This window comes from Cetorhinus maximus, chromosome 7 (assembly GCF_964194155.1).
Source record: "Cetorhinus maximus chromosome 7, sCetMax3.hap1.1, whole genome shotgun sequence".
NCBI classification, from domain to species: Eukaryota; Metazoa; Chordata; class Chondrichthyes; order Lamniformes; family Cetorhinidae; genus Cetorhinus; species Cetorhinus maximus.
Window position 1 is genome coordinate 106,320,601 of NC_135885.1, and position 26,224 is coordinate 106,346,824.

General features: G+C 43.5%; 1 protein-coding gene across 1 annotated transcript in view; it reads left to right on the forward strand.

The window, feature by feature from the left end:
• Nucleotides 1-26,007, forward strand: part of LOC144682968 (uncharacterized protein C3orf85-like) — a 60,991-nt gene extending 34,984 nt beyond the window's left edge. The window contains exons 4-5 of the mRNA XM_078545900.1: nucleotides 23,540-23,631; nucleotides 25,673-26,007. Of these exons, the coding sequence (XP_078402026.1) occupies nucleotides 23,540-23,631; nucleotides 25,673-25,748 (168 nt within the window). The 3' untranslated portion in view covers nucleotides 25,749-26,007. The remainder of the gene's footprint in view (nucleotides 1-23,539; nucleotides 23,632-25,672) is intronic.
• Nucleotides 26,008-26,224: the final 217 nt, after the last annotated feature.

Below are 26,224 nucleotides of genomic sequence, written 5' to 3' on the forward strand. Positions count from 1 at the left end.
CATCCGAGTTATTTATATAAATTGTAAACAGTTGAGGTCCAAGTGCTGATCCCTGTGGCATACCACTCATTACATCTTGCCAACCTGAAAAAGACTCATTTATGCCTACTCTGCTTCCTGTTAGCCAGCCAATCTACTATCAATGCCAATATGTTACCCCTATACCATGAGTTTTTATTTTACGCAGTAACCTCTGATGTGGCACTTTATCAAATGCCTTTGAGAACTCTAAGTATAGTACATCCACTGGTTCCCCTTTATCGACAGCACATGTTTCTTCCTCAGAGAACTCCAATAAGTTGGTTAAACTTGATTTCCCTTTCACAAAACCATTTGAATCTGCCTTATTACCTTGAACTTATCCAAGTGCCCTGCTATAACTTTTTTTTAAAATAATCGCTTCTAACATTTTCCCTATGCTAAGCTAACTGGCCTGTCATTTCCCACTTTCTGTCTCCCTCCCTTTTTGAATAATGAAGTTACATTTGCTATCTTCCAAGCTAATGGGACCTCCCTGAATCTAAGGAGTTTTGAAAATTAAAACCAATGCATCAACTATTTCACTAGCCACATTTTTTTAAAACCCTAGGATGAAGTCCATCAGGACCTGAGCACTTGTCAGCCCGCAGCTCCAACAATTTATTCAATACCACTTTTCTGGTGATTGTAATTTTCCTGAGCTCCTCCCTCCCTTACGTTCCCTGATATTATAGCTGCTTCTCGGATGTTACTTGTTTCCTCTATAGTGAAGACTGATGCAAAATACCTGTTCAATTTATAGTCATAGAGGTCTACAGCACAGAAAAAGGCCCTTCAGCCCATCGAGTCTGCGCCGGTCAAACAAATACATAACTATTCTAATCCCATTTTCCAGCACTAGGCCCATAGTTTTGTGTGCCATGGAATCGCAAGTGCACTTAAATGTTATGAGGGTTTCTGCCTCTACCATATTTTCAGGCAGTGAGTTCCAGATTCCCACCACCCTCTGGGTGAAAAAATTCTTCCTCACACCCCCTCTAAACCTCCTACCCCTTACCTTAAATCTATGCCCCCTGGTTATTGACCCCTCCACCCAGGGGAAAAGTTCCTTCCTGTCTACCCTATCTATGCCCCTCAATTTTATACACTTCAATCATGTCCCCCCTCAATCTCCTCTGCTCCAGGGAAAATAACCCCAGTTTATCCAATCTCTCCTCATAACTAAAACTCTCCAGCCCAGGCAACAACCTGGTAAACCTCCTCTGCACTCTCTCTAGTGCAATCACATCCTTCCTATAATGCGGATTCTAGAACTGCACGCAATACTCTAACTGTGGCCTAACCAGCATTTTATACAGTTCCAGCACAATCTACCTGCTCTTATGTTCTATGACTCGGCTAATAAAGGCAAGTATCCCATATGCCTTCTTAACCACCTTATCTACCTATCCTGCTACCTTAAGGGACTGGTGGACAGGCACTTCCCAGGTCCCTACCATTCGTGGTGTATTCCCGTGCCTTGTTTGTCCTGCCCAACTGCATCACCTCACACTTACCCGGATTAAATTCCATTTGCACTCCCCACCTATTTCCATTATTTTTAAACGTATTTCCATCCATTGTTTTATCTCTACCTTTTAGCCTTTTTCGATTCCTTCACCCCACCCCACCCCCACTAGGGCTATCTGTACCTTGCTCGTCCTGCTTTCTACCCTTAATTAGCACATTCCTTAAGATAATATCACCACCTTCAACACCTTTGTCCTTTTGTCTGTGACATCTTTTGGTTATCTCCACCTACCACTGGCCCTCTATCCAGCTCTTCTTGTCCCAACCCCCCCCCCAAAACCAGTTTATATTTCACCCCTTTTCTATTTTTCCTTAGTTCTGTTGAAGAGTCATGCGGACTCGAAACGTTAACTGTGCTCCTCTCCACAGATGCGGCCAGACCTGCTGAGTTTTTCCAGGTATTTTTGTTTTTGTTTTAAATTCCATTTGCCACTGATTAGCCCATCTGACCAGACTGTCTAAATCCTCCTGTGATCTAAGGCTATCCTCCTCACTATTTACCATGCTAACAATTTTTGTGTCATCCGCGAACGTACTGATCAACCCTCCTACATTCAAGTCTAAATTGTTTATAAATACCATAAACAGCAAGGGACCCAACACCAATCCCTGTGGAACTCAACTGGACACAGGCATCCAGTCACAAAAATACCCCTCGACCATCACCCTCTGCTTCCGGCCACTCAGCCAATTTTGGATCCAAATGCCGAATTGCCTTGGAACCCATGGGCTCTTACCTTCATTATCAGTCTCCCATGCTGGACCTTATCAGAAGCCTTGCTGAAGTCCAAGAAGACTACATCAAATGTATTGCCCTCATCTACACACCTGGTCACTTCTTCAAAAAATTCAATCAAATTGGTCAGACATGACCTCCCCTTAACAAAACCATGCTGACTGTCCTTGATTAATCCCTGCCTCTCCAAGTGTAGATTAATTCTGTCCCTCAGAATTACTTCCAATAGTTTCCCCACCACTGAAGTTAGACTGACTGACCTGTAGTTCCCTGGTTTATCTCTTCCTCCCTTCTTAAATAACGGTACCACATTGGCTGTCCTCCAGTCCTCTGGCACCTCTCCTGTGGCCAGAGAGGTATTGAAAATTATTGCCAGCGCCCCTGCTATCTCCTTCCTTGTCTCACTCAACAGCCTGGGATACATTTCATCCGGGCCTGGAGATTTATCTACTTTTAAGCCTGCCAGACCACTTAGAACCTTCTCCCTTTCTATTCTAATTTCTTTAATTATATCACAGTCCTTCTGCCTGATTTCCATACCCACGTCATCCCTCTTGCTTGTGAACACCAACACAAAGTATTGATTTAGAACCCTACCTACACCTTCCAGCTCCACACATAAATCACCACAATGGTCCTTAATGGGCCCTACTCTTTCCCTAGTCATCCTCTTACTCTTAATGTACTTGTAAAATAACTTCAGATTTTCCTTTATTTTACCTGCCAATCTTTTTTCATGCCCCCTCTTTGCTCTCCTAATTTCCTTCTTAAGTTCCCCCTACACATTCTATGCTCCTCTCGAGCTTCTGCTGTTTTGAGCCCTCAGTATCTGCCATAAGCTTTCCTTTTTCTCTTTATCCAATCCTGTATATCCCTCAGCATCCAGGGTTCCCTGGATTTGTTGGTCCCATCCATTGACTTTACTGAAATATGTTGGCCCTGTACTCTCCCTATTTCCTTCTTGAATGAGTCCCACTGCTCTGACGCAGATTTACCTAAAAGTAGCTGCTTCCAGTCCACTCTGGCCAAATCATTTCAGACCTTTTTAAAATTGGCGTTGCCCCAATTTAGAACTCTGACTTCTGGCCCATCCTTGTCCTTTTCCATAACAACCTTGAATCTAATGGAGTTATGATCACTATCTGCAAAATGCTCCCCCCCACTCATACCTCTACCACTTACCCAGCTTCATTCCCTAAAATTAAGTCCAGGACCGCCCCCTGTCTTGTAGGACCTTCTACGTACTGGCTTAAAAAGCTCTCCTGGATGCATTTTAATAATTCTGCTTCTCTAAACCTATCACACTATGACTAACCCAGTTAATGTTGGGGAAGTTGAAATCCCCCACTATTACCACCCTATTATTTTTACATTTCTCTGAAATTTGCCTACATATCTGCTCTCCTATTTCTCTGACTGTTTGGGGGCCTATAGTACACACTCAATGTGATTGCTCCTTTTTTGTTGTTCAGTTCTACCCATATGGTTTCATTTGAGGAGCCTTCTAAGATGTCATCCTTTCTTACTGCTGTAATTGATTCCTTGATCAATATTGTGATATCCCCTCCTCTTTTATCTCCGTCCCTTTCTCGCCTGAAGACCCTATATCCTTAAATATTGAGCTGCCAATCCTGCCATTCTCAACCATGTCTTTGTGACAGCAATGACATCATACTTCCATGCGTTAATTTGTGCCCTCATCTCATCTGCCTTATTCATCAAACTCCTTGCATTAAAATAAATACCATCCAACCTTGCCAAACTCCCTTGTGCCTTAACTAGCCTACAATTTCTATGCCTTCCAGACTCACCTGCTCTCTCTTCTAATTGTGGCCATGCATCTCCCCCTGCTGAACCTCCTCTCAGGATCCCATCCCCCTGCCAATTTTGTTTAAACCCTCCCCAACAGCACTAGCAAACCTCCCAGCAAGGATGTTGGTCCCATTCCTGTTCAGGTGCAACCCGTCTGCCTTGTACAGGTCCCACCGCGCCATCATTCATTTGGCATCTCCTTGTTTTCCGTTATCAATTCTCCAGACCCACCTTCTATAGGACCAATGCTCACTTTGTTAAGTCATTTATTTTTAAAATATTTATAGAAACTCTTACTATCTGGTTCTATATTTCTGGCTAGCTTTCTCTCGTACTCGTTTTTCCCCCTCATTAATCTTTAAGCCATCCTTTGCTGATACTATCTTTAAGCTTTCTAGTTAACCACAGATGGGTGTCTGTCCTTGGATTTTTTCTTACTCGTTGGAATGTATCAATTCTGTGTATTCTGAAATATTCCCTCAAATGTTTGCCACTGCATCTCTATTGACATATTCCTTAACCTAATTTACCAATTCATTTTAGCCAGCTCTGCTTTCATGCCCTTAATTACGTTTGAAAACATGGTCTCGGACCCACTCCTCTCTCCCTCAAACTGAATGTAAAAGTCAATCATATTGTGGTTGCTGCTACCTAGGGGCACCTTTACTATTAGATCATTAATCAATCCCATTTTGATGCACGGTAGCAGGTCTAGTATAACCTGCCCTCTGGTTGGCTCCAGAACATACCGTTCTGAGAAACTATTGCAAAAACATTCTATAATCTCCTCATCTAGGCTACCTTTGCCCATTAAAATCTCCCATGATTATTTCTGTGCCTTTCTGACAAGCTCCCATTATTTCTTCCTTTATGCTTCACCCTACCATGTGGTTACTATTAGGAGGTCTGTACACTACTCCCACAAGTGACTTCTTGCCTTTAGCATTTCTCATCTCTACCCAAACTGTTTCCACATCCTGGTTTCCTGAACTTAGGCCATCTCTCTCTACTGTGCTTATACCATCATTAACTAACCAAGCCACCCCTCCACCTTTTCCTCACTTACTGTCCTTCCTAAATGTCTAAAACTCTTTAATATTCATGTCTCAATCCATGTCTTCCTGCAGCCATGTCTCTGTAATGGCTATCAAATCGTGCTAATTTATTACAAAAGCAAAATACTGCAGATGCTGGAAATCTGGAACAAAAACAAAAAATGCTGGAAAAACTCAGCAGGCCTCTCAGCATCTGTGGGGAGAAAGACAGAGTTAATGTTTTCAGTGCATATGACTTCTTCAGAGCAGAAGAGTCATACGGACTCAAAACGTTAACTCTGTCTTTCTCCCCACAGATACTGTCAGACCTGCTGAGTTTTTCCAGCAACTTTTATTTTTGTTGGTGCTTATTTATTTCTATGTTTGCTCTCAGTTTATCTGTTTTGTTTCAAATGCTTCATGCATTCAGATACAGAGACATTAGTTTTATCCTTTTATTCTTTTTATAACCTTTAGCCTCATCTGTTAATTTACTGTTAGATTTGTACTCTCCATCCCGCCCTGTCATGGTCTGTTTTTCATTACCTGTAATAACACCTTTCTCCTTTGCCTTATCTCTACTCTTTGATTTACCACATCTTCCCAAATTTGATCCCCTGTCCCCACTACTCAGTTTGAAACCTTCTCTTTCCCTTGTTATGCATCTCGCAAGAACACCAGTCCTAGTACAGTTCTGGTGCAGGCCGTCCCAATGGTACAGACCCCACTTTCCCAGTACTGGTACCAGTGGCCCACAAACCAGAACCCACTTCTCCCACACCAGTCTTTGAGCCATGCATTCATCTCTTTAATCTGATTTGTCTTTTGTCAATTTGCAAGTGGCTCAGGTAATAATCCAGAGATTATGACCTTTGAGGTTCTGCTTCTTAATTTGGTGCCAAGGTCCTCATACTGACTATGCAGAACCTCCTTCTTTCATTGGTACCCTACATGGGCCCTCCCCCTCCCACTGCAAGTTCCTCTCCAGCCCCAAGTAGATGTCCCAAACCCTGGCATCAGGCAGGCAACACAGCCATGTGGAATCACTCTTTGCCGCAGAGAGTGGTGTCAATCCCTCAGACTATACTGTCCCCAACTGCCATTGCATTCCCTGTTACTCCCTCCACTGAATGACTACCTGTACCTTGGTGCCTTAGTCAGTTAGCTCATCTGCCCTGCAGCCCCTGCTCTCAACCAAACAAGCTGAAAAAACCTCAAACGTGTTGGACAATTGAAAAACCCAAGGCTCATGCACTCCTACCCTCTGGGTCCCCTTAACTGCCTCAATTGCAGTCACACTGTCCTGTCCCTGACCACTGACCAAATCAGAAGACCCTATCCTAAGGGGTGTGACCGCCTCCTGGAATAAAGCGTTCAGGTAACTTTCCCCCTCCCTGATGTGCCACAATGCCTGCAGCTCGGCCCCTAGCTCAATAACTCTGAGTTGAAGTTCCTGCATCGCAAACATTACTGCAGATGTGTTTGCCCTGGATCACACCGGCTTCCAGAACCTCCCACATCCTGCAATCGTAGCACATCTCCTGCCCTGCCATCTTCGATATGTCTTAATTAAATAATAATTGCTAATTAATTTATAAATTATTAATTTATTAATAAAGCCTATACCTCCCAATAGGTTTTGGCACTGCCAAAACTTTACAATATTAATAAAACAGTACAGTACTTACAATACTGATAAAACTTAGTTTCTAATAATACCAGTTACTGATTTACCTGCTCCTTCTGCTGCACCAAAGTGGAAATTAAATGGTGGAGGCTGAAAAAGAGCTGAAAATAAAAGCACCTCCTCCCTGCTCTTCACCAAACTCCCCACTCAGCGCATACTACTTCTTGCAGTAAACCTTACCCAAAGCACCTCTTTCCCCCTATGCACCAAATTCCCACTTTGAACCAAATTCCCAATTATACTCACTTGCTCTCTGTCTCACTCAGGCCAAAGTCTCCCTCAATGACCATACATCCTTACTGATCATGCACTTTAAAAAGCCCCTTTCTTATATAGAGCTGTGATGAGTCACTCCCTAGATTAGCTTCCTGCTACAGTAATCAACACCTATTCAGGCAAAGGCTTTCAGGTGATTGACAGGCAACTGCCACTATCAGTCAGCTGTCTGTTTAACGAAGCTATTTAACTTGCTTAAAGGCTGTTAGTTCTGGTTGTTAGTTCTAGGTCAGAATCTGACTCTTACTCTAAAATTGAACTTGAAAAAGATTTATCAGTTAAATTCCCATTTTTAACCAAATACCCAATTATACTCACTTGGTCTCTGTTTCACTAAGGCCAAAGTCACAGACCGTGCACCCTTACTTAAGTGTGTACGCTCGGTCCCTTCTTACTGCCCTCTGATTATCATTTCCCTTATTGGTACCTTGGTCTGTTGCCTTGACTTCACTCTTTAATTTATCATGACTTCCCACACTTGATCCCTCAATCCTACTATTTAGTTTAAAGCCCTCTCTGCTGCCCTAGTTATACAACTTGCCAAAGCACTGATCCCAGCAGGGTTCAGGTGAAGACCATCCCAACGATACAGCACCCACTTTCCGCAGTACTGGTGCCAGTGCCCATGAATCAAAACCTATTTCTCCCACACCAATCTTTGTGCCACACATTTAACTCTAATCTTACTTATCCTTTGCCTATTTGTTTGTAGCTCGGTTAATGATCTATAGAATAGTGACTTTGAGGTTCTGCTTTTTAATTTAGCCCTGAGCTACTCATAATCCCTAAGTAGAACCTCTTTCCTTGTCTTACCTATGTCACTGATAACCACATGGACAATGACCACTGAATCCTCCTCTTCCATGAGAAGTTGCACTCCAGCCTTGAGCAGTAGTCCTGAACCCTAGCACTGGGCAGGCAACACAGTCTTCTGGACTCTTGCTCTTGACCGCAGAGAACTGTGTCCATTCCCCTACTACCACTACATTCATATTAACTTGAATGGCTTCCTGTACCACAGTTATCATGGTTATTGCACTCATCCACCCTGCAGTCCCTGCTTTCATCCATACAGGCTAAAAGCACCTCAAACCTGCTGGACAATTGCAACTGCTGAGGCTCCTCCATTTCTACCTTCTCGACCCTCATAACTGCCTCACTCGCTCGCACACCCTCCTGTCCCTGACCACAGACCAAATTAGAAGACCCTAACCTAAAGGGTCCTGCCTCCTGGTACAAAGTGTCCAGGTAACTTTCCCACTCCCTGCTGCATCGCAATATCTGCAAATCAATCTCTAGTTCAACGACTTAGAGCTGAAGCTCTTCGAGCTGCATCCACTTACTGCAGACATCTTTGTCCTGGATCATACTGTCGTCCACAAGCTCCAGTTCTGCAGTTGCCACACATCACCTACCCTGCCAACTTTATTATGAGCTAATTAATTTATTATTTCTCTCCCTTTTGCTGGGTCTCTCCCCTTCACTGGTCTCTCCCCTTCACCCTGTCTCTCCCTCACACCAGGTCTCTACCCCTTGCGCCGCTTTTGAACTCTCACTAGGTCTCTCGCTGTCACTACACTTTTGGACTCTCACCATGTCGCACCCTCTCGATCCCCTTCACCAGTTTTTGAACACTCGCTGGGTCTCTCCCTCTCGATCCCCCTTGTCCGCTTTTGGACTCTCGCTGGGGGTCTCCCTCTCGATCCTCCTCACTCCACGTTTGAACTCTCGCTGGGTCTCCCAGTTGTTCCTGCTAGCGACACTTTTGAACTTTCACTGGGTCTCCCTCTCACTCCCCATCACGCCATGTTTGAACTCTCTTTTAAGACACTCCTTAAAACCTACCACTTTGACCAAGTTTTTGGTTATCAGTCCTAATAGCTCAGTGACAAATCTTGCTTGACAACATTCATGTGAAATGCTTTTTTAAATGAGATTTTTAAAGGTGTTAAATAATTGTACATATTATTATAGATTGTTGTTGAAATACTGCAAGGCTTGGGAAACACAACCAAATTAAAACAACTGCCGAGGATGAGGACAGTTATTTCAAAAAATTGATAGATTGTGGAATGTTATAGCACAGAAGCAGGCCATTTAGCTCATCATGCCTTTCCTAGATCTTTGGTAGAGCAATCCAATTAATCCCAGTCCTCTGTTCTTTCTCGTTAAATTTTCTGTGTACTTTGGTTAACAACCATTCTGCCACTGAAAGCAATTTCTTTCTATTTACTCTATCAAAAGTATACATAGGCCTGAATTTTACCTTTGGTGGGCGAGCCTGATTGGCGGGCCCGGGAGCGGTCGGGAAACAGACTGCCGACCGCGATTGGCCCTGAACGCGATTTCACGCTGGCTGGCCAATTAGCCAGCATGAAACATGCACTGAAATGCTCAGCACTGCCGAGGCGGGAAGAGGGCAGGCGATGACTTTTCTGCGGGCATGGATGAGCAATGCGAGAAAGCTTCTGTGAAGGCAGACAGCTGCCTCAGGGAGCTGGAGATCTGAAAAAGCTGAAATAAAGGCTTTAAAAGCTGAAAAAAAGTGTCCATGCATCATAATCAATTACCTGAAAGTATAGCTGATAAAAGTGCTGTCCACAGAAATTTATTTTTATTTTATTTAATCACAGAAATTTCATCCCGTCCTTGAATGAGGTTTGATGAAAAATGCAAAGGCTGATTCGCCCGTCCGCCAACCGTAAGGTTGGATGGGCAACAAAAAATCAGTGTTGATTTGCACCGTTAATGGGTTAATTGCCTTCTTAATTGTCGGTGGGCGCGCTTCAGACTTTTGTGCGCACCCGCCCACTGAGCAAAATATCGCGCGAGTGCGTGATGATGTCGGGATGCTCGCCCAATGTTTTCTCGCGTGATTTTATGCCTGATTAGGCCAGGCGTACACCCGCCCACGGGACATAGCATTCTGCCCAGAATTTTGAATTCCTCTATCATATCTTGGGATTTGTAAAAAGAAACTCAATTACATTGAAGTATCTCGCCCGACAGACGTAAAGAGCATATCATTTTCTTCAACAGTCGCTGCTCTGTTAGAGTTTTATTTCAGTTGGCTTAAATTAGTGTTTATTTTCTCCAAAGAGGTTTTTGGCTGCGCACAGCATGGAGCCCTTGGGGTGAAATAGGCCCTGAGTGACAGTGCATTATAAACGATAGCTAATCGGCTGTAATAATGTCAGTGATAAAGAAAATTTGGTGGGGTGTAAAATGGGCTGTTGATTCTCCATGACAATTTTGTGCTACTGTGCAAAATGATTTTACTTCTCAAGAGCTTTAATGTGAAAAGCTATTCCGGCAGGGGCTGGAATTTTCTAAGTTTCCACAGCATCAGAGCCCCGGATGAAACAGGTGGCTACCACTGACCTCAGTTGGCACTATACCTAGCTGTATGAATATTTGGTATGAATCAGATGGACCATGGTGAAAACTGATCATTAATTTGTGAAAAGACTTTTACTATTCATGAGTAACTGTGAAAGACAAGTGGTGGTACAGCACTGTTGAGTTGTTTTCAGTCGCTGGAATGGCTACTCAGCTTTTTAATTGAGGTCACTGTAATTAAGCAGATACTATTAATTTTCAGAAACAAAAACAGAAAATGCTGGAAAAACTCTTTTTATATTCTACTCTATTAATTTTCTGTATGTCACTTGAGCAATCCTTGTGTAGTAGTTAATGTATTACTAATTTTTACAAACACGAGTTCTTTTTTGATTTCCTATTTCTAATGCTCATAACTCCTAAATAAGCAACTATGAAGGAAAAGCTATTTTATAATAACAAATAGCAGGAATCATACCTTCACAAGTAATTAGTAGGTTAGCTGGGCATTCTTACGGTAAGGTGACAATCAGTGTGTGATATTCCTCAATGTGGTATGGCTGAAATGTGGTATGGTAGTTTATGACAAATTAGTCCAAATTGGCCCAACGCCATGAAATTGCAAGGAGTTCTACTTCACAAACAGATGGTCTCCGAATCAAGTCTGACACAGACTTCTCTGTTGTAACTTAACTTGCGACTTCAAGAAATACCTCTAAGCAACATGACACTGCACCTTGGAAAATGCAAAAAGTTGTTATATCTCCTAAATTTTACAACTATGTGAATTAAAGCATGAAAATAAGGGGCAATTTTCTGATACTGGCTGGTGACATACTGTAGATCATGGCATATAAGTCGACCCGCGTATAAGCCAACCCCATCTTTTCAGCTCTAAAAATCATGTTTTTACACGTACTTGGAGTTTATGTTGTTTCCCCTTTTTCAGACAGGACGTGCGATACTCGTAGTGGTCAACCTCAATTTTTCACCCCACAAATGGATGCTTTTCTTACTGGTACCTTATAACTGGGTGCAAGGGATCAGGCAGGTGATGCAGACTGTATTGCGAAGATGTGTGGATATTTAAGACACGCCCACATAGAGCAAAGCCCCCGTACCGAATATAACCACCCACACCCACGCTGGTAGTTCACTTTTACATTCAGTGCATAAGTTGACTCCTTCACAGTTTTGGAGGGACTTTTCAAGGCTTCATTGGTTGACTTATATGCCGACATCTACAGTGGTTGGAAAGTCATCACAATACAAGCATGAAGCCCACAATTAAATCATGGATTGACTATCTTAATTACAAATCTATTCACTGTTCAACTTATCTTTTAAAAAAGCTTATGTACCTATTTAAGTTTGCTTAATGTTTTAATGTGTTAATAATAATGTACAGTATATAGCGTAATCAAGAATTTCTGAACAATAACTGGTGTATCATCCACCTCAGCTTCCTCCTGAGGACCCCAGCATCACAGGTGCCAGTCCTCAGACAATTTGATTCACTCCATGTGATATCAAGTAACAGCTGACTACATTAGATACAGCAAAGGCTATGGGCCCTGACAATGTCCTGGCTGTGGGCAGAATTTAATGTCCTTTCCCGTAGTAAGTTTGGAGGCGGGGGCATTTAATATGGCAGGAGGATGCCGAATGCGGACCCCACTGCCTTCCCGTCTCCACCACGATTAAGTCAGTGGTGGGAAGGCCATCCATGGGGAGAATACCTCATTCAAAGGCACTCGATGCCTGATCGAGAGACGGAGCATCAGCAAAGGGGGCCGCACTGAGAGCCACCCCCAGCCCTTGCTGATGACATCTCTCCCCTGCAACACCCTCTCACCTGTGGTCTGGGATCCAGCAACGATACTAAACCTTGGTTGGGTGTTGTACTGGCAGCAGCCACTGCCTTGGTGGCACTGCTGGCCATTAGAGCTGCCGGCTTTTGATTGGTTGGCAGCTCTTGGTAGGCAGGACTTCCTCACTTGACCGCGGGGAAGGTCTGCTGCCGTCCATTTAAGTGTCTGAGTGCCACTTATCACTTATTTCTGCAGGCCTTCCCTAAAAGAGCTCTCACCATTTCAGCAGCCAGAGGGCAAAACCCCGCATTGCCTGCTTTAAACACCTCCATGTAGGACTGAAGACTTGTGCTCCAAAACTAGCTCCATACCTAGCTAAGCTATTCCAGTACAGTTCCCTCACTGACTGGCATCTACCCTACAACATGAAAAATTGCCCAGAGATGTCCTGTCCACAAAAAGCAAGACAAATCCAATTACCACCCCATCAGCCTACTCCTGATCATCAGCAAAATGATGCAGTGTTGACAACAGTGCTATAAAGTGACACTTTCACAGCAATGACCTACTCAGTTTGGGTTCCGCCAGGGACTTTAAGCTCCAGACCTCGTTATAACCTTGAACCAAATACGGACAAAAGAGCTGAATTCCAGAGGTGAGGTGAGAGTGACTGCCCTTGATATCAAGACTGCATTTGACTGATTGCGGCATCAAGGAGCCCAAGTGACATTGAAGTCAATATGAAACAGTGGGAAAACTCTCCACCGGTTGGAGTGATACCTAACATAAAGGAAGGCAGTTGTGGTTGTTGCAGGCCAATCAACTCAGCCTCAGGAGTTAGTTGCCAGAGCTCATAAGGCTGGTGTCTAGGCCCAACCATCTTCAGTTGCTTCATTAATCACCTTCCCTCCATCATAAGTGCAGAAGTGGGAATGTTCACTGATGATTGCCCCTCAGGTACTGAACCAGACAATTTCACCATCACTTTGACTACATTCTTAAATTTTGGTTTCACCAGCTGGAACTGGTGATTTTCAGCAGTGCTTGCTCCTTCTCTAGAACTCCATCCCAATGAGCAACATATAGGGGCAGCAAGACCTTGTGGTCCCAAATCAACTTCAAGTTGCTGACGTCCCAAGACTTGGTTTCCTCTGCAGGTAAATGTTGGTGGGATCCATACTGAGCAATTCACACAGTGTCAACTGCCTTTAAGTTCTCTGTGTCCAATCGCATTATCATGCCAGGCTTATTCTTCACCAACTATTTAATCATAAGATCAGAAGAAATAGGAGCAGGAGTAGGCAATTCGGCCCCTCGAACTCTCACTACTATTCAACAAACTCATGGCTGATGTGATTGTGGCCACAACTCCAGTTTTCTGCCTGCTTCCCATCCCCCACCAACCCCACTACCTCTGCTCCGTTGCCTGCTCAACATTTCCTCATAAGACAACCCCTCCATCCTAGACTTCAGCCTGTGAACTTTCTCTGAATTGCTTCCAATGCAGTTATATCCCTTCTTAAGTAAGGAGACCAAAACTGTACACAGTACTCCAGCTGCAGTTTCACCAATGCTCTGTACAGTTGTAGCAAGACTTTTATACTTTTATAATTTTATATTTTTAAAAATTTATAATTTTATACCCCATCCCCCTTGCAATAAAGGCCTACATTCCATTTACTATCCTAATTACTTGCAGTGACTGCATGCTAACATTTTCTGATTTGTGTACAAGGACACCCTGACCCCTCTGTACCATTGTTACTTCCTCAAAGAACTCCATTCTGTGCTCTATCTTCTTTAAATTGACCCATGTATCCCTACTCTCTCTTTCTAGTCAATCCTCAGTCCATGCTAATATATCACCCCCAACACCATGAGCCTTTATCTTGTTCAGTAACCTTTTCTGTGGCACCTTATCAAATGCCTTTTGTAAATCCAAATAGATGACATCTACCAGTTCCCCGTTATCCACCTGCAAGTTAAGTCATCTAAGATTTGTCAACCACAATTGCCCTTTCAGAAAACTACATTGACTCTGCCTGATTGTATTGTGATTTTCTAAATGTCTTGCTACTACCTCCTTAATAATGGATCCTAGCATTTCCCCAATGACAAATGTTAGATTAACTGGTCTATAATTTCCTGCTTCCTTCTCCCTCCTCCCTTGAAGAGTGGTGTTACATTTGCAGTTTTCCAATTTCCTCGGACCTTTCCGAAACTAGGTAATTTTGGAACATTACAAACAATAAATCCACTTTCTCTGCAATCACTTTCTTTAACACCTTAGGATGCATGTGATCAAGTCCAGGGGACTTGTCAGCCTTTAATGCCATTAGTTTCCTCTAGTGATCATGATTGTTTTAAGTTCCTTCCTCCACTTTGTCCCCTGCTTTCCTACAATTCTTGGGATGCGTTTTATGTTTTCTACTGTGAAGACAGATACAAAATATTTGTTCAAAGTCTCTGCCATCTCCTTGTTTCCCATTATTAATTCCCCAGTCTCACCTTCTAAGGGACCAACATTCACTGTCATTACTCTTCTCCTTTTTAGATACTTGTAGATGGTTTTATTATTTTTTTTTTTACATATCTTGTTAGTTTTTTTCTCATACTCCAATTTCTCCCTCTTTAGTTTTTTAATCATCCTTCACTAGCTTCTAAAGTTTCCCAACCTTCTGGCCTACTACTAAACTTTGTACATCTTTTCTTTCAATTTGAAATAACTTCCTTAGTTCGCCATGGTTGGTGCACCCTTCTCTTAAAAGTCCTTCTTTCTCAATGGAATATATCTTTACTGAAAGTTATGAAATATCTCCTTATATATCCATCATTGCTTCTCTATCGTCTTACCTTTTAACTTATTTTCGCTTTCCACTTTAGCCAACTTTGTATTCATGCCTGTGCAGTTGTCTCTATTTAAGTTTAAGGACACTAGTTTCACACCAGAATTTTTCACCCTCAAACTGAATGTGAAATTTCATGATATTATGATCACTATTACCTAGAGGATCCTTTAATATCAGGTCATTAATTAATCCTATCTAATCACACATTACCATGTCTAAAATAGCCTGTTCCCTGTTTGGTTCCATGATACATTGTTCTAAGAAATTATCCCAAATACACACTATGAATTCATCCTCAAGGTTATTTTTGGCAACTTGATTAGTCCAATCTATATGAAGATTAAAATCTTCCAAGATTAATTCAGCACCTTTATTACAAGCCCCCATTATTTCTTGATTTATACTCTGTCCCACAGTGTAGCTACTGAAGCCTATAAACCATACCCACCAATGACTTCTTTCATTTGCTATTTATGATCTCCACCCAAACCAATTTGGTATTTTAATTCTCCAACCAAGTTGTCTCACTACTGTGCTGATCTTATTCTTTATTAATAGAGCTACCTCACCTCCTTTTCCTTTTCTCCTGTCCTTCCAAGATGTCAAGTATGCTTGAATGTTTGGGTGCAAGCTGTTGGCACTTTGTAACCATGGCAGAACCGTCCCAGATTTGCACTAAGTGCGGTAGCAGGCGGGTAAAACGTTGTTTCACCTGCCAACCGCAATGGTGGGTTTTCACGCTGTATTGTCCCAGGAAACACGCCGTTTCCATGGTGGGTGGGCTCTCATTCGCCCACCATGCCAACACCTCGCTGCATCACCACACCAGACACCATAATTAAGGTCCAGTTGCGCTCACACATCACTCTGCTTCTAGCCCATGACTACTGCAGGGAAGATATCCACAAAATGCAAAAATATTGCAGCCCCTAGGGTTAGTGACACGTCACTGGAACACCTTTTGGATGCCATGGAGGCTTGCTGCGATGTCTCCTATGCCTGCTTTGGCTGCAGGACGGGCAGCAGCGTGACCAGCCAGGCTTGGGAGGTGGTGGCAGCGGGTCAGTGCCAATGCTGCTCAGAAGAGGTTGGCCATCCAATGCAGAAAGAGGATGAGTGATCTCATCTGTGCAGCCAGGATATGGCAACCATCTCATCACTCTAAATTCACACACTCAAGCCCATCACAAATTCACTGGCATCTCACTCACTGCCAGCTCAAAGGATATCACCACCCATTCTCTCATGTCCATCTGGTCTTACCTCCTCTGGAGACTGTCTCCTCAGCCCTCACCATCTTGAGGCCACTTGCACAAATCAACAGGTGCCCCCACACACACCCTGGGTTACCCTCCTTCCCCAGTACAGCTCTCACCCTGCAGCCTCTTCCCTTGCCTGGGGCCACTTCTCCCCCTTCACCAAACAAGCCCTAGCCCTGCAGCCATTGAAAAGCCACCCACATATGGCTAGTCTGGCAGGTAGAGACCTGCCGTGAGCCCCCTAAAAATGATCTGGTGCGTCTGTGAAGCCTGGCGCTGATGACTGTGAGTGCTGACTAAAGCAAGGTAAGCAAGCAAAGCTTGAAGACTCGAGTGAAGCGCAGCCCGCCAGGTGCACATTGTTTACGTGCTGTTGTGAAATACATTGGCGTGTTTTCCCACTGACGTGGGTGGACAATCCAGTGGGTGGGAGGACAATTCTGGCTGGCTGGCCTAATAATGACATGCTCGTGTATTACAATGAGGCTCCCAAAGTTCGATGGCAGGAAACGCAGTCCTCCATCGGCTGGCTGAGCGGACGATCACAAACTGGTTTCACGCCATTGTGAAACTGATCACGCCATATTGTCCGCTCAAGCCGCCAAACATACCCGATGCCCGCAGGCCCAGGAAATCCTGGCCCATGTCTCTCTAACGGCAACCACATCATACTCATTTATTTTTGTTCATGCAATCAGTTCATCCATCTTGTTACAGATGCTCTGTGCATTCAGATAAAGCGCCTTTAATTCTGTATTTTTAACCATTTTTCCCTACTCTGACCTTATTTGCTGGTGCACTCTTATATTTTTATGCTCTGTCCTTTTCTGTTATACTCTGGTTATCACTACCCTACACGATTGCCTTGTGTTTTCTCTTTAACTTTCCAAATTTCCCTTCATGCGAACCCTCCCTCCCCACACCCCCTCTCGCACCCGCGCCCCCCCACCCCAGCTATTTAGTTTATAGCCATCAACACAGCCCTGGTGATACACAGGTCCCAGTATGGTTCTTGTGAAGGCCATCTCAATAGTACAAGCTCCCCCTTTCTCCAGTACTGGTGCCAATGTCCCATTTAGTGAAACCCATTTCTCCCATACTAATCTTTGAGCTACTCATACAGCCCACTAATCTTATTTGTACAATGCAAATTTGCTCATAAGTCAGGTAATAATCCAGATATTATGACCTTTGTGATTCTTTTTAATTTAGCCCTGATCTGTTCATACTCTCTCAGCAGAACCTCTTTCTTAATCCTACCTATGTTATTGGAGGGGGTACTTAGAATTACAATCATCAGGGGAAGGGTATTTAGGAAATTATTAGGACTAAAAGCGGACAAGTCCCCAGGTTCAGATGGACTTCATCCTAGGGTCTTAAAAGAAGTGGCTGCTGAGATAGTAGATGCATTGGTTTTAATTTTCCAAATTTCCCTAGATTCAGGAAAGGTCCCGTCAGATTGAAAGATAGTGAATTTGACTCTTCTATTCAACAAAGGAAGGAGACGGAAAGCAGGAAGCTACAGGCCAGTTAGCTTAGCATCTGTTGTTGGGAAATTGCTGGAATCTATTATTAGGGAGGTTATAGCAGAGCACAGAAAATCTCAATGCAATCAGGCAGAATCAACATGGTTTTGTGAAAGTGAAATCATGGCCAGAATCTTTGAGTCGGCGTGCGGGGGTGGGCCCTGCTTGCCGACTCGTAAAATGACGCATGGTGACATCGGGCATGCGTCCCGACGTCACCGCGCGTCATTCTGATCTTCAGTTCGGCGGGCGTGCACCAGAGTCGGCTGCGCGCCCACCGAATTGTCAAAGGCCGAATAAGGCCATTTAAAAACTAATTAAAAGGATTAACAGGGCTGCCCATCCAACCTTAAGGTTGGCGGGCAGGCGAAGATCCCAAGCGGCCTTCGCATTTATTATGAAACCTCATCCATGGGCAGGATGAGGTTTTATGAAGGATTTATAAATCAAATACATTTTTTCATTAAAATTCATTGACAGTGTCACATGAGCTGGGACATGTCACATGAGGGGACATATCTGAAAAAAATTTTTTCTTTACTTAAATTTTTAAGAATGAAATTAAACTCCCCGGGGGAAATCCGTGCCTCAGGGAGATTTCTGCGCCCTTTTGCGTGCATGCATGAAAGAGCACAGGCCCTAAACCTGCCCCTTCTCCCTGCCCGCACAGGGAGTGCTCAGCGCTTCCGGGTGCATGTCATGCTGGGTGGGCCTTAATTGGCCCGCCCACATAAAATAGCAGCGCACAGCCGATCGTGGGCGGCGATCAGCTGCGCACCCGCCCGCTCCCGCTCCCACACAGCACCCCACCGACGTGGAGAAAATTCTTCCCCATGCTTCACTAATTTATTGGAGTTGTTTGAGGAAGTAACAAGCAACATGGATAAATGGTAACCTGTGGATGTGCTGTACTTAGATTTCCAGAAGGCATTTGACAAGTGCTGCATCAAAAGTTATTATGCAAATAAAGAGCTCATTGCATGAGGTAACATATTAGCATGGATAGAGGATTGGTTAGTTAACAGGAAATAGAGGGTAGGCATAAATGGGTTGCTTTTGGGTTGGCAAGAATAGAGCGCCACAGGGATCAGTGCTGGGGCTTCAACTAGTTACAATTTCTATCAATGAGTTGGGCGAAGGGACTGAATGTATAGTTGATCAATTTGCCGATAACACAAAGATAGGGTAGGAAAATAAGCTGTGAGGACACAAGGATCTACAAAGGAATATAGATCAGTTGAGTGATTGTGGAAAATTTTGGTGGGTGGAGTATAATGTGTGAGAATGTGAACATGCCCACTTGAGCAGGAAGAATAGAAAAGCAGCATGTTATTTAAATAGAGAGATTGCAGAACTCTGGGTGTCCTGGTGCATGAATCAGGAAAAGTTAGTACACAGGTACAGCAAGTCATTAAGAAGGCAAATGGAATGTTGTTGTTTATTGCAAGGGGAATGGAATATAAAAGTAGGGATACTTTGCTACAGTTGTACAGGCATTGGTGAGACCACATCTAGAGTACTGTGTATAGCTTTGGTCGCTTTATTTAAGAAAGGATATAAATGCATTAGAAGCAATTCAGAGAAGCTTCACTCGACTGATACCTGGAATGAGGGGGTTATCTTAGGAGGAAAAATTGGACAGGCTGGGCTTGTATCCATTGGAGTTTAGAAGATTGAGAGGTGATCTTATTGAAACTTGACAGGGTGGATGCTGAAAGGATGTTTCCCCTTGTGGGAGAGTCTTGAACTAGGGGATAGAGTTTCAAAATAAGGGGTCTCCCATATAAGACAGAGATGAGAGAAAATGTTTTCTCTCAGGGGGTTGTGAGTCTTTGGAACTCTCATCCCCCGATAGTGGTGGAGGCAGGGTCAATGAATATTTAAAAAACAGAGGTCGATATATTCTTGACTAACAAGAGAGTCAAAGGTTACGGGAGTAGGAGGAATGTGGAGTTGAGGCCACAATCAGATCACCCATGATCTTATTGAATGGTGGAGGAGGCTCGAAGGGCCAAATGGCCTACTTTTTTAATTCATTTATGGGATGTGGGTGTTGCTGGCTAGGCCAGCATTTATTGCCCATCCATAATTGCCCTTGAGAAGGTGGTGGTGAGCTGCCTTTCTGAACCTCTGCAGTCCCTGAGGTGTAGGTTCACCTACAGTGCTGTTAGGGAGGGAGTTCCAGGATTTTGACCCAGCAACAGTGAAGAAACGGCAATATACTTCCAAGTCGGGATGGTGAGTTGCTTGGAGAGGAACTTTCAGGTGGTGGTGTTCTCATGTATCTGCTGCCCTTGTCCTTCTAGATGGTAGTGGTTGTGGATTTGGAAGGTGCTGTCTAAGGAGCCTTATGTTCGTATTGTTCATTGGTATCCACGTCGACCATGACAATGGGATTCTTCCCCTCCTAGCCCCAAGTTCCTTTCGAGCCCTGAGGAGATATCCTTAACCCTACCAGGACAGCAACACAGCCTTCTGGACTCATGCTCTAGGCTAAAGAGAACTGTGTCTAATCTCAACTATATTGGTCTCTACTACAAATGTATTCCTTTTTGTTCCCCCCACTTGAATGGCCCACTGCAGCATGGTGCTATGGTCAGTTTTCTCATCCTCCCTACAGTTCCTGCTCTTGTCCACGAGTGTCAAGAACATCAAATCTTTTGGACGTTTGCAAGGGCAGAGGTTCCTTAATTGCTACCTTCTGGATCTCCATACCTGCCTCTTTAACAGTCACACCCTCCTGTCCCTGACCATAGACCAAATCTGAGTACCTAATCTAAGCTGTGTGACTGCCTCCTGGTACAAATTGTCCAGGTAACATTCCCCCTCCCTGATGCATTGCAGTGCCCAATGCTCGGACTCCAGCTCATCAACTCTGAGCCACAGTTCGTCGAAACTGTGCAGTTGCGGATGCCATGGTGTCCACCAGCGTCCACACATCACCTGCCCTGCCATCTTTATTTTGTCTGTATTTAACTAATTAGGTTTCAAGTTTAGAATATCACTCAATGATTATCCATAGTTATATTATGGAGTTTAACTAGTTATACTATAAATTTAGCACAATACTTAAATCTCCCCAGTACCTGTTAAACTACTGCCTCAGTTTAGATGGGAAAAAACTAAAAACTCACCTGAACACCTAATTAATGCCTCTGGGCTTCAGCCCTCAGGTCCAACTGTCTCCAGTTCCCTCTCTTGAACCACCTTCAAGCTAAGTATTTAATTTGTTCAATCTGTGTGATATATGCCAATTTTTAAAACTTCTTTCATGGGATGTGGGCATCACTGGCTGGGCCAGCATTTATTGCCCACCCCTAATTATCCTTGAGAAGGTGGTGGTGATCCGCCTCCTTGAACTGCTGCAGTCATGTGGTGAAGGTACACCCACAGTGCTTTTAAGGAGGGAGTTCAAGGCTTGTGACCCAGCGACAGTGAAAGAATGGTGAGGATGGTGTGTGGCTTGGAGGGCAACTTGCATTTGGTGGTGTTCCCACATGTCTGCTGCCTTTGACCTTCTTGGTGGTGGAGGTCGTGGTTTTGGAAGATGCTTTTGAAGGAGCCCTGGTAAGTTGCTGCAGTGCATCTTGTGGGTGGTATGCGCTGCCAGTGGTTGAGGGAGTGAATGTTTAAAGTGATAGGTGGGGTGCCAATTAAGCGGGCTGCTTCGTCCTGGTTGATGTCAAACTTCCAGAGTGCTGTTGGAGCTGCACTCATCCAGGCAAGTGGAGAGTATGCCATCACACTGCTGACTTGTGCCATGTAGATGCTGGGGAGTCAGGAGGTGAGTTACTCTCTGCAGAATTTGCAGCCTCTGACCTACTACAGTTTTTTTATGGCTGGTCCTGTTCCGTTTCTGATCAATGGTAACCCCCCAGGATGTTGATAATGGGGAATCAGTGGTGATAATGCCATTGAATTTCAAGGTGAGATGTTTAGATTCTCTTGTTGGAGATAGTGATTGCCTGGCACTTGTTTGGTATGTATTTTACTTGCCGCTTATCAGCCCAAGCTTGAATGTTGTCCAGGTCTTGCAGCACATAGGCACGGACTGCTTCTGTATCTGAGGAGTCACGAATGGTGCTGACCATTGTGCAATCATCAGTGAACATCCCCACTTCTGTCTTCATGATGGTGGGAAGGTCACTGATGAAGCAGCTGAAGATGGTTGGGCCTAGGTCATTACCCTGAGGAAGGCCTGCAATGTGTCCTGCGACTGAGATGATTGACCTTCAATAACCACAACCGTCTTCCTTTGTGTAAGGTATGACTCCAACCAGTGGAGCGTTTTCCCCGATTCCCATTGATTTCAGTTTTGCTAAGGCTCCTTGATGCCATACTCAGTCACATGCTGCCTTGATGTCAAGGGCAGTCACTCTCACCTCACCTTGAATGGCACCCTGTACCTTGGTGTTATGGTCAATTTTCCCATCTATCCTGTGGCCCTTGTTCTCTTCCAAACACAGCAAGTACTTTCGTACCCGAAGGATAAAGGCAAAGGCTGAGGCTTCTCCATCACTACATCCTAGATCACCATACCTGCCTGACACACAGTCACAAACTCTGCCCTTGACCATTGTCCTACTCTAAAGTACTGCTGAATGTAAGGACTGTGAACTGCCTCCTGGGATAAAGTGTCCAGATAACTCTCCCCCTCCCTGATGCCCCACAATGTCTGCAGTTTGGTCTCTAGCCCAAGCACTCAGAGCTGATGTTCCCGAGCTGCAGACACCACATATATAGTTATCCTGGATCGCAATGCTACCCAGAATCTCCTACATGCTGCTACTGCAGCACATCACATGTACTGCCATGTCTAACTAAACTTATTATTGAATAACTGGTTATTTATTTAGTTAAAACTATTGTTCAATAAGTTATTTTAGTTGTATAGATTAATTTGTTTATCTAGCTTATTCATTTAATAAAGTAATAGTAAGTTTTGGATTATTAGCTCTGAGAAGGACACACATCTCTAGTTTAAAAGAGCAAAAATAAAACTGCAATACTCCCCGATCAATCACATAACTGCTGTCTTTGATATCACGCTTTGATTTTTTTTTGTTGATTTTGCAGCTCCAGCTCGCAACTCTGTTGCTCTCGTTTTTCTGCAGGTTCACACTCAGCCTGGTTTCCTGGGTCACTGTTCTCTCCCTCCTGATGGTTCACACTTGGGCTAGTTTTATCCTGGGTCACTGCTTTCATTCTCCTGCAGGTTCATTCTCAGTCTGGTTTGATCCTGGTTCACTGTTCACTCTCTCCTGAAGGTTCACATTCGGGCTGGTTTGATCCTGGTTCACTGCTCTCGTTCTCCTGCAGGTTCACACTCAGTCTGGTTTGATCCTGGTTCACTGCTAATGTTCTCCTGCCCGTTCACCCTCAGGCGGGTTTTGTCCTAGGTCACTGCTCTCTCTCTCTCTCACTCCCTCCCACCAGTTTATTCTCTGCCCTGGTTTTTTCATGGCTCTCTCCTCTTTCTAATATTCACAATTAAGCTGATGTGTGTTCCTGTAAATGTGAAAAAAAATGTAAAATAGTTATTAAAAAATTATACACTGTATGACTTTTTTCCCCCTTTAAAACCAGAAAGCATTATACATTCACTTTGTCCATTTTTTCTTGATTGTCCATTTTTTGACTGAACATGTTTACTACAATTTAGGCAAGTGAATATTGGACCTCCTTGAGAGACACAGCACAATACTATATTGGTTTGAGTTCAATTGGCTTTGCATCGGATCCATCTGTTGTACAGTGAGTACTGAATTGGTTATTTTATCCAAATGTTGTATTTTACAAAAAAAGAATAGCCTGTTAAGCTGCAGTCAATGGAAATGCAGAACAAACACAAAGAAATGTTTGATGCTGGTTACAATTTGCATCCAGAAAGGCAGATACCCCAATGTTGTGCTTGGAGAACAGCCTCGTGCCAGCGATTCGTATGGTCCATGGAATGAGGCTGGTCGGCCTGAGCAAGCTTGACATTTCAATTTCCAATTCCAAATGGGAATTTCAGGAGGCTGAGCTATGAGCAAGCACTAACCTTATAAATCCCATGCAGATTATTTAACTAAATTATGTAATGGGTCCCACAGTGAATTCCATAAACTCTTGTGAAGCACAGCTCCTCACTCACTGAATGTGAAATCGGGGAATTATCCTTGACATCTTCTAAGCATTTACAGCCTGGCCCTGGTACAAAATGTTAATTAGGTAGTTGAAATCTCTTGTTCCTAGTGGCATATGACACAACCGACATGCTCTTCAATTATTTCTTGCAATGCACAACTGTTAAATTATTTTGTGCAGTCACATTCACAGTAACTTAAAGGTAGCAATTTGTGCACAGCATGTGTGGGAATTTTCAGGTTGAGAAATAATTGAGATTTATGAATGGCCCAGATAGAGTGGATAGAAGGGATCTGTTTTCCTTAGCAGAGAGGTCAGTACTGGGGTGGGATGGGAGGCATAGATTTAAAATAATTGACCGAAGGATTAGAGGGAAGTTGAGGGAAAAATCTTTTCACCCAGAGAGGTGGGGGTCTAGAACTCTCTGCCTGAAAGGATGGTAGAGGCAGAAACCCTCATTTCATTTTGTTGCACAATTGATGTGCCATAATCTGCAAGGTGACAGACCTAGAGCTGAAAAATGGGATTAGGCCATATAACCCTTTTGGCCAGCAGAGACATGATGAGCCAAATGGCTGCCCCATCTGCTGTAAATTTTCTATGATTCTATTTGTTTCCAATCAGAGTATCATCTTGCCTCAATCTAGTAGATTGTGTTTTTCCACAAGTGATGTTTATATTTGCAAGTTTGCACAGAATCATCTTATCTCTGGGTTGTTTTCATTACAAAGGGCATCTTGACATGGACAAAGCCTGACTGACAACCCCTATCAGCAGAATTGGTGGACTTCATCTAGTCTGCTCCTACCTTTAAATCTGTCAGACTTAAATGCCCCTAACAGAAGTTATCATCTTGGCAGCTTGGCTCACAGGATCATTGGAGTATGCAAGTTTTTCTGCAATGTCAGTGTACAGTGTCTAGGAGTGGGTGTAGGATTGTGAGTGTGTGGTATTTTCTTTCGAAAGTAGAATTCCTCCATTAAAAGTTAGGTTGAAGGATTGTGAAGATTAGCATTTTCTCCAAAGTATCTGGCTTGCCAAAATGTCCCTAGAGCATCATTTCTGCAGCTTGCATAATCTTGAAATTCTTTGGTGCATTCTTTTAACAATTGACATTAATTTTGTAAGTAAATATCCTCTGTCCTCCTCCCACATGCAATTACTTGAACATGGATTCAGTCTGAAAGTTCTATTTCTCCCAAGGAATAAAATCTTTGCTCAGGGATTATTAAGAATAATTGTATGACTTTCAGGCTTCCAGCAGCAGCCTTACCCATTGGAATACTAGGTGCACACTGCATGGTCAGGAAATCATGCCCTTGAATTTCTGAAATGCACTCCAGTAGTGAAAAATTTGCCCTGTAAGTAACATGTTTGTTTTAGAAAAATTACCGCCTGTTGTAAGAGATTTGTTTCATTGTAATACATTTCAGGTTTGTTGGGACATGTGGGGTTAGTAGCTGTGCCCTGCGCATTGGTTTCCTACACCCTAAGAAAGTACGCAATTTCACAAATATTGTGACGTTAGTTTCTGTATTTCTGGAAATTGCCATTGTAATGTTGCAGCTCTTTTGGAAAAAAATGTTCATCTTCAGAAGGACTGTGCTAACATAACCCTGTGATTGTTGTCTGTCTAAGCCTGCATTTCTACTGTGGTCCTTTGTAGGGAGCATATCAGGAGCTACATGGATTACCTGCGACAGACAAGCGTTTACCTTCAACAGCAACCCACGTACAAATGATTCCAAAGAATTGATGGATAAAAATGACTTCAAATAACTCTAATCTTGTGATTAATTCGGAGCAGATAGTAAAGGCCCAGAAGTCATATCATTGCCAATCAATCTGCCCTGACAGCATGGGAATGCCTCTCTGCTTGCAACAAAGCACAATGTAACCACAGCTCAATGAGTTCTAACTGTGCCAAGATTTATCCAGAGTAGGGGCCATACATTAAGCATTGCCTGAAAAATGTTAATCAATAAATATTGATGGTAAAAATTTCACTGTGTGTTGTGATATTATTTATCTGCACATCCCTGATTTTATTCAGAGTGATTTGTAATGTTTGCTGACATTTTAGAACTAAAACTGGCTGTTTTCCCCAGTGAGAAAAGGATAGAAGCACTCCAGCATCCATGTCAGATGCCAGTACATCACATTAATTCCCCAATGTGTTCCTGAACTGGAAGCATCACCAGAGATCATGGGCAGACAG